The 9,456-nt window shown below is 35.0% G+C and overlaps 1 protein-coding gene across 4 annotated transcripts; it reads left to right on the top strand.

Annotated features, from left to right (window-relative positions):
• The first annotated feature begins 3,016 nt into the window (after positions 1-3,016).
• LOC140863188 (telomere repeat-binding factor 1-like) lies at positions 3,017-8,417 on the top strand. Of its 4 annotated transcripts, XM_073266410.1 has the most exons (8): positions 3,080-3,228; positions 3,496-3,552; positions 3,649-3,836; positions 3,989-4,203; positions 4,783-4,867; positions 6,972-7,055; positions 7,194-7,541; positions 7,967-8,417. In XM_073266410.1, the coding sequence occupies exons 3-8, from the start codon at positions 3,687-3,689 to the stop codon at positions 7,988-7,990; spliced, it is 906 nt and encodes a 301-aa protein (XP_073122511.1). In that variant the 5' UTR covers positions 3,080-3,228; positions 3,496-3,552; positions 3,649-3,686; the 3' UTR covers positions 7,991-8,417. The 4 variants fall into 4 exon arrangements, with proteins under 4 accessions (XP_073122510.1, XP_073122509.1, XP_073122511.1 ...); XM_073266409.1 differs by lacking the exon at positions 3,496-3,552 and having other exon boundaries at positions 3,017-3,142; XM_073266408.1 differs by having other exon boundaries at positions 3,076-3,552.
• The last annotated feature ends 1,039 nt before the right edge of the window (positions 8,418-9,456 follow it).

The raw sequence follows: 9,456 nt of genomic DNA, 5'->3' as shown, positions 1-9,456 counted from the left end.
TGCAGGAAAATTCTAGCACCACTGGTCTAGATCCCATGCCTACGAGTCCATACTAAGGCGTCTACAATGCAAATACCCATGCATTATTAAATAAGCTCTAAAAGTATTAATTAAGTTATTCCATACTCATAAATATTTTTAGGAGATCATAGCTATACATGCGTCCGTCGTCAGCCCTTTGTTGTCGTTTGCCTTGAAACTAGGCCACAGCTCCGCTACCACGCCTGGATCGCTATGCCACTTTCGGATTCCCCATAGGATGCCTAGAACTCCCTAGATCTGAGTTAGAAGGCCTAGGAATCGAGAGAGAAGAGATGAGAGGTGCGAGTGAAAATGAATCTCGGCTCCCCTATTTAAAGACGGAGTTCGGACCATCCGATCCCCCTTCGGAGCCTCCGAACACGTTTGGACCATCCGAACCCGACTTATGACCGTCCGATGTCCCATCCGTACGTAAGTCATAACGTCACCTTGCTGACAAAATTGATGACGTAAGCCCTAGACCTGATCGGACCATCCGATGCTGCCGATGGAGCGTCCGATCACGATCGGAGCCTCCGAACTCCACTTCGGAGCATCCGATCTATGCTGGCCCAATTTTCTTATTTTTTGTTAATTATTCCTTAATTACCTCATTGGGTTACGGGTTACTACAATATAGCTGAAGTATATGCTGTTTTGGAAGGGTGTATTGCATACATGAAGCCGAGGCATTCAACAATGGTGGAATAATCGTTGAAACTGATGCAGAGATGGTGGTTAGAGCGTTAACCAGTCAGACTCCTCATGCTCCAAAAGAACCTGTTTTACAACGTATTCGTAATATGAGTAAGCCTTTGACGAGCACAATCATCCAGTTCATGCCTAGATCAGCTAATTTGTTGCTCAAATTGCACTGTATGATAGGAATATTTTTTTTTGGGAGGATGCAATCCCTTTTATTTTACACTGTGTTGTAAAAATTGATGCATTGATGGAAGACTAATAGTAATATATGGTAGTTTTAGTTTTAAAAAAAATAATAATATTAGTTACATATACCTCTCCCGGGGTTTATAACAATCACACAACTAACTTAAAAATTACATATATATCCTTCGAAATTGTATCAATCAAACATTTTTTCCACTTGAGTTTAAAAATGACATGTATATCTTTTGAGATCGTAATTTTTGGTGATTGTCTATCAAAGTTGCGGAATTGAAAGAAGAAAGCAGTAATATTCATTGAGATTCAATCGAGAGGAAAAGCTAGATTTTATACAATTGAATGGTTCTGAGAATACAAAATGTAAATCGCCAAAAGGCTATATAAACTACAGGATAAGTATGACTTTTGCTTCCTAATAAATTAAAAACGTGTTTCTATTATGATGCACTTTAATACTCCCCCTCAAGATCGAAGTGTATGTTTTGAACACCCATCTTGGATAATAATATGCGGAACTAATTTGACAGTAATGATTTGGTGAATAAGTCTGCAAGTTGTAAATGTGAAGGGATGTGCAAAGCTTTGATGATACCATGCTGAATCTTTTCTCGCACAATATGATAGTCAATCTCGATGTGATTGGTGCGTTCATGAAAAATAGGATTATATGCAATATAAATTGCTGCTTGAATATCACAAAACAAAACAGTTGGATTAGGATGAGAAACATGCAAATCCTTAAGCAATGAAAAGCCAAGTAACTTCACATGTTGCACTAGCCATGGAGTGATACTCTACTTCTGCAGATGAATGCGATACCGTTTATTGCTTTTTAGACCTCCATGATATTAAAGATTCACCAATAAGAACACAAAAACCTGTAATAGAATGACGAGTATCTGGACAGGTTTCCCAATCAGAATTCGAAAAGAAAGTAAGCTATAGAGAAGACTTAGAGCTATAAAACAGCCCTTGACCGATGGTGCCTTTAACATATTTAAGTACTGAGTAAGCAGCTTGAAGATATGTCTCTTGGGTTAGCAACAAATTGACTGAACCTATTCACGGAGTAAGCTAAATCTGGTCTAGTGATACAGAATCAAAGAAGGACTCTAAGTCTGGAGTAATAGAAGATTGATCTTTAAAAGGAAAGAAATTCTCATGAAATATCACATCACGGACCTGATTTGTTTCAAGATTTAACAACTTATAAGCCTTATAGCCTTGTGGATAACCCAAAAACATAGATCATATAGCTCTTGGAGAAAACTTATTTGCAGGATGATCCCCATTCTACAAATACGATGGACTACCAGTGTCTTCAAGAGGTGCTCGTCCGATCAAGATTCGGCGGAGCTTGATTGTTGGGAGCTTGCTGTCCCCTCGCCATTAAAAACACAAATCAGAGTAGAATCTTACTTCTCTGATACCATATAAAAGTTGCGGAATTGAAAGAAGAAAACAGTAATCTTTATTGAGATACAATAAAGAGGAAAAGCTAGATGTTATACAATTGAATACAATTGAATGGTTCTAAGAATACAAAATGGAAACCGCCAAAAGGCTATATAAACTACAGGAGAAGTACGACTTTTGCTTCCTAGTACATTAAAAACATGTTTCTATTATAATGCACTTTAATATTGTCATCTCATACAACAGATAAATGTTCGAGAGTAAATGTAATTTTTAAAATTAGCAGGTGTAAATATAAATTTTTTTAATGATGTGAGAATTTGCACTTGCTATCTTTCAATGTGTACGAGATAAACATTCGAATTATCTCAGTAGCTTACAAACTGTGTTAGCTAGATAAATCGCACTAGGCAAACTTTGTGCGTATGTACTCCTCCGAAAAGTTGTTAGTGAGGAAAATCAGTCTCTTAACTTCTGACAGAATACTCACGTATTCCACTAACTCGAGCATAGTAAATATAAGTTTGATATAATTATGAGAGGTATAAATATTTTTGTAAATATCGCAAATCTCTGTCCTAATTAAATTATTAATAAATAAATAAATAAAATATTACGTACGAATTTTATTGGTGGATGTCATACGTTGGATCCACATCGGCACAACCTACACACTCCACGTGTGAGATAAACGGACGAACAAATACAGCAAAGCGTACGGTCAAAGAAGATCAAGAACCGTTTGGTGTTTTGGGAATTCTGATGCGTAATCGAAACTCCAATTTCTACGTCACAGGCAATTCTCCCTCTACAATTCATGCCCCGTTTCATGTGGCGCCTTAATCTCAATTTTATGCTTTGGATTGGGTTCCTGAAATTAGGGTTAGGAAATTAGGGTTAGGGTTCGGTATTTGCTTTTTAATGGATCCTAATTTTCATTATTGCATCTTGCATGAACTGGGTTTTGATTCGTATACTTTTATTTCCCCCCAAAGTTTGTAAATTTAATTGGCATTCAGCTCGGGGAACTATAAACTAATTTCATTCTGCAGCTCTTTTTTTTCCTCATAGAAATTTAAAGGGATACACATTGTACTGTTCTCTTATTTTAAATATTGCCGGTTTTTAATCTTATTGTTCAAAAGCTAGGATAGGGGCAGCTCCAATGATCTTTTGGTTTTTCACTTCCAGCATTTTCATTCCAGGGTACTGTATCAATCTTATGCTGTTTGAGATTTAATGAGTTGATTGAAAGGTTGTAAACTTTGTTTCCTTAGCTGATGTTTACTTTTTTTTATGCAGTTGCTCTAGTGCACGAATCTGTTTGGTCTTGATTGTCAATGGGAGCACCTAAACAAAAGTGGACTCCAGAAGAAGAAGCTGCCCTTAAAGCTGGAGTCCTTAAGCATGGGCCTGGAAAATGGCGTACGATTCTTAAAGACCCGCAATTTAGCGGAGTTTTGTATCTGCGATCTAATGTTGATCTCAAGGTAGAATTTTTATTCTAGTACCATTGTTATCAGAATCGTTGATCATGCCCATTGGGTTGTGAGTTCTAATAATGCAATTGCTTGTCATTGGGTTGTGAGCTATAGTAATGCAATTGCTTGTGTTTTCACAACTTTTTGTCTGATCTGATCAGGACAAGTGGCGGAACCTGAGTGTTATGACGAATGGATGGGGTTCTCGGGAAAGGACCAGGCTAACACTGAAAAGGATGCATCCCCCTAAGCACGGAGACAGCTCTGCGGCTCTTTCAAGCTTAAGCCAGAGCGATGAGGAATTACCCAGTGGGCGGCCTCTAGCTACTTCAGGTGGTTCTTCACCAAATGATGGTCCAAAGAGATGTGTCATGAGGTTAGACATACTTTTGGAAATTTGTAAACCCATTCGACCTGAAAACTATAAGACATTATTCACTTTCATATAAACATTTATTAGAAGCTCCATATTTTTCAGGTTTCATGAATTCAATTTTTTGTGGTGCTTTGTTATGCCTCATAGACACCACCTCCAACACATACACAAAATTAGTTTTGTTTCCTGTTGAATGCCCAAATTTTTGGGGATAGAAATTATTGGGAATGGGAATGTTTACGTCTTCAATTTGAGGTTGTGAGATGTGAGTTATCATGTTTGTTAATTTCCAATGAGCTACCTGATACATTTGCAAGCTATATGCTTTTGGTGACTTACCCCTCCCTTACTGCAAGAGCGTAGCACAAGATCCTCACACCCATAAATGGTTGAGTTAATTTTGATGTGCATGGGTTTTAATTTTTTTCAAAGAGCATAGTCCATTTTGAAACTTTAGTTCTATAATCGTGTTAATATCCACATAAAGATACTGAGTGGTTGTTCAGTGGTTGCTATGCTTGTTTTGTTTGGACTGCTGGTGATCACTAACATAGAATGTTTGCATTCACTCTATTCAAGACTGGACAATCTCATTATGGAGGCAATAAATAACCTGAGGGAGCCTGGTGGTTCGAACAAGGCAACCATAGCATCATACATAGAGGTGGCATTTCTATTCGAGTCCATACATGACCTGGATAATTTTTTGTCCATGTACTCTAAATGATTTAGAATCTATGAAACTTTATTTTTGGTATATGCTCAGATACACTATATTTAACATATACTCAGTGGAACTGCTACTCTGACAATAATTTAATTTGCATTGCAGACATGACTTGATAAACCATATTTTCTTATGGAAACGGTATCTTTTGTTAACAAATTATGCAAGAGGAACTATAATAAGAAATAACAAAAATTATGTAAGAGCAACTTCTTTTCTGTTTGTTGAAGCTATCAAGTATAATTTGAAAGAATTAATTTGTACAGTTAATAATTTTCTCTGCAACAAAAAAAATTGTGCAGTTGCCATGTTCAAAATAGGCTTGTCTTCTTTTATTCACGTTCTCGTCATTGTATTACCTTTTGAAGGTTTCATCAGAGTTGCATATGTTAGTGAATGGGAACAGGGATGACATGAGAATGGAAAGGATTAGAAACCAAGAATAAGTTGATCGAGAAGATTAACTTTCATATATTTCTCAAATTCTCAATGAACATTTACATTAATCTGGCACACATTTATAGCACTATACGGCCAATGATATATTGACACTTGTGTAACAAATAGAACAAACCTTAACAAATTAGATTCTCCTCCAATGTTACCCTGTTTCTCGATAATTCTGTAGACGGACTTCTTTTTCATGGGCTTCATCATTTGGGCTGGACTATCTAAACCAGGCTTGCATTCTTCTTTATCTTGGACTGGACCATTACAATTGGATTTATGGTCTTCCTTAACTGAAAGAAACACAGCTGTGAATTGTGATATTTTATCTTATTGGCAGATATGTCGATGAGAGAAGTCTAGTTTTAAATAATGAATGCTTGCTGAGAACAATCGCCTCTTTTGTCAGAAACCAATCAATACAAGTTTCTCGATCTTCCTTTTCTTTTCAAATCATAGTGAATCCCTTTCTTTTTGAAGGAAAATTTTGTTGATTGTGCTGGTGACTTGCTATTCACAGTGCATTCCTTGAATGAGTTGGGATTTATCAGATTTTTGAATTAGGGTGATTCTGTAATCCTCAATAGTTGATGAAAGGTGATCTGCCCTGTAAACTTTGATATTTCATTGTGAATGAGAATCAAGGGGCAAGTCTGTATATATAACTGCATATTTGGGTCTCTCCTGCAGTATTCTCTAGTATTTGTCCAAGAGATTATTATATCTCAATCCAAAGTTTTATTGAGTTTTCCATTGCTGCATAGTTTTTTGCTAGTAATCACAGTTTAATTATTATGTTTTGTTACATTCTTCTCTTTTTTAAATTTTTTTTATGAATTAAGGTGCCTTATGGAAGATTCATACCTATTTATTAGAAAGGAAAAAAAAGACAATAAAGGCGAGGGGAACTATACCAGGATCTTTTGAAGAAAACAATTATACATATTTACAAGAATCACGTAAATACTGACAATCAATTCTATTTAATAATCCTATAAAGGTCCGTTTGAAGTTGAAGATAAGATAAATAATATAGAGATAACTAATATATTGTAATAAAAAATAAATAAGAAATGATAGTTAATATAATATTTGATTTGATTGATAGATTATAGTTTGTTTGATTTGATTGATTATATATTATATGAAAATAGTAAATTACTATTTTATCCTTTTAATAATTAATAAAAATATGAATAATATTATTTATAAAGGGTAATATAGTAATTTTAATTCAATGATTTGATTGATGTAAGATAAATAATTTATGATTTGATTGATGTGAGATAAATAATTGAAAAATGGATAAATAATATGACAAAAAAACGTGAGATAGATAAGATAATTTATAGGTAGATTAATTATCTATAACTTCAAACACACCCTAATTTGACGTCAAGTATCTCCTGTCAAAAGGTGGAACCATTTGCTCTCAATAATTCGGGCAATGCATTCTGTTACATTCTCCTGCGGAATGTGCTATGAACTTGGAAAGCAATATATTTTGTGTTATTTATACATATGCTGACTTTTATTTTTCTAGTTAGTGACGCAGTTACAATTAGCAATATTCTAATCTTACAGTTCAATACAGGACCAATACTGGGCTCCTCCAAACTTTAAGAGGATATTGTCAGCAAAGTTGAAGCATTTGGCTGCAAATGGAAAACTTATTAAGGTGTCAGCCAACTCTTGACTTTTTTACCATGGCATGTCTGATAGTTGCGTTGAATTGAGAATTTGTTAGCTAGTTTTGTTGGCATGCTTGAGAGTCCCATTTACATGGCTTAAATTTGGAAGTCATTGTCTCATGTAGATGAAGCGCAAGTATAGGATTGCTGCAATTTCCACATTATCTGAAAGAATAAATTCTGCCGCTCCTGCTCCAGAAGGAAGACAGAAAATTTCGCAGAAAATTGACCGTGATGATATTAGTCATTTCTCTAAATCTCAGATTGATTTAGAGTTGGTCGATATGAGTAACATGACTCCACAAGAAGCTTCTGCAGCCGCAGCTCAAGCAGTTGCTGAAGCAGAAGCTGCAATGGCTGAAGCAGAAGCAGCAGCACGAGAGGCTGATGCAGCAGAAGCTGATGCTGAGGCGGCTCAGGCTTTTGCAGATGCAGCACTGAAGACGCTTAAAGGAAGCAGCACGTCTGGAATGGTAATTACGATCTTTCTGCTGCCATAAAAGGCCCTATTTCCTATATAAAACTATAATATCACCTGGAAAGTTCGGTGATAACATCTTTACCCTTTGTAGATTACAACTGAATTGAAAATGGTGCCCTGTTGCGAAAAAAATAGATCCGCTGGTTGCTTCCTAATTGAACAATTGTTTCAATTCAAAAGAGAGTAAAATGGAATTATTTGTTTCCTCTTTAAGTAAACCTACAGATAATGACAACTTGAGCGTTGCCACTTATCTAATAAAAACACCATAAATTTCAAATTCCTGAAGTCAGATGCTATTTCACACTGATATGTAAACTATTAGCACCTGTGATGGTAATTTTTTAGTCAGTATCGATTTGATACCACTTCAGGGAGATAATTTTCATGTTTTCTGTATGATTTTGTTCTTTGCAGAATGTACAGATGATTCAGGCATGATGGCATTTGGCACAATGTTATGAAGTGAACTTCTGTTGAACTGATGCTAACTTTGTATTCTTCGATAGACTTTCTTTGTGACTGTACATACAGTACGGACCGTTTAACAGAATATTTATGTAGTCGACTTAGATAGTTGGGATTAACATTTGTACGACGATCATGACCTAGTGTAGTTGGCATGACTTGCAGATTTAGCTTGGCTAGTTAATTGTAGATGTCTTGGTGCTTGTATTCCTGAAGCTGATGTAACTAGATCAAGAAATTTGAAGAGGAGGTTAGTGCTGTTAAGTGCTTTTCGTTAATTTATTGGAACAAATGTGGAAAGATGTTACAAGGATACCAGGGGAGGGAAACAATAACATTCGTCTCTTTGTTTGTGGTTTTTGTTTTTATCTTTATTTTATTATAATTGTTATTCATTGTTTAAATTTATTATATTTGAAATTTTATGGATTATTTGGACTTGAAGTTCTTTGATGAACATTTTTGTTTTTAATAAAAATATCATTCCATTATCAATCAACAGAGTTAGTAAAAACAAATCAAGGACAAAACTCTTTGAACTCGAGAGGTAAATTAGATCTTACATGTTCATGCATGCCCCAATGAACATCTAGAAGTAGAGATTTATAAATTTAAGTGGATTTCATATATATTGATAAATTTTCACTTCTAGATGTTACTATTAAGACAGTGTCTGTTCAAGTAAGGTGAAATTTTTCAACTCGAGCATCGTCTCATGAGCAAAACCAAAACCAAAGAGAAGCATGACTATGAGTTACTTGGTTTGCTGTACATCTTCAATATTGGACAACCCGATTCGAAGCGTCCGAGCGCAAAGGATGAATGAACTCCAAACAACCACTTTCACTCCAATACACTAAGAATTGGGATGAACCGCAGCATCAACATTAATTTTGATTGTTCCAGGAGGCTACACCACATTGATATTTAAATATGGAATATATATGTTTCCAATATTATACACACACTGCATGATTTTTAATACGAGAGTATAAACTGAGATGCGAGTATTTTTACTTTAAAAAAAAAAAATCGAAATCATGCAAATAACTGGGAATTTAAGTAATTTGATTTAATTATACTCTTTCATAAATTATTTTCTCTGAATTCACATGTGCACTCATTTCTTGTACCATACATACATATAAATGTATTCATTTCTTTTAATATTAATTATAATACAAACAAATGTACAAAGTTTTAAAAAATCCATAATCTTGATATATGTGCACCATCTTGGTTGGAGGACCAGTACATGTTACCTTGAGGCATAAAAGTAGCTTTTCCAACATGATTTGGACGGATAAGATCGCATACATCCTCCGTTTTATAGCTTTTACTTGTGTAGATTTGTTTTCCTTTTACTATTGTTCCAAACAAATAATTCAGTTTCTACATTTACTAACATTTTCTTGGTTTTTTTTTACTAATATATATAC

The sequence above is a fragment of the Henckelia pumila genome, chromosome 4, assembly GCF_033568475.1.
Source record: "Henckelia pumila isolate YLH828 chromosome 4, ASM3356847v2, whole genome shotgun sequence".
In the NCBI taxonomy this organism is placed as follows: Eukaryota; Viridiplantae; Streptophyta; class Magnoliopsida; order Lamiales; family Gesneriaceae; genus Henckelia; species Henckelia pumila.
This window is presented reverse-complemented; position numbering and strand designations above follow the sequence as displayed.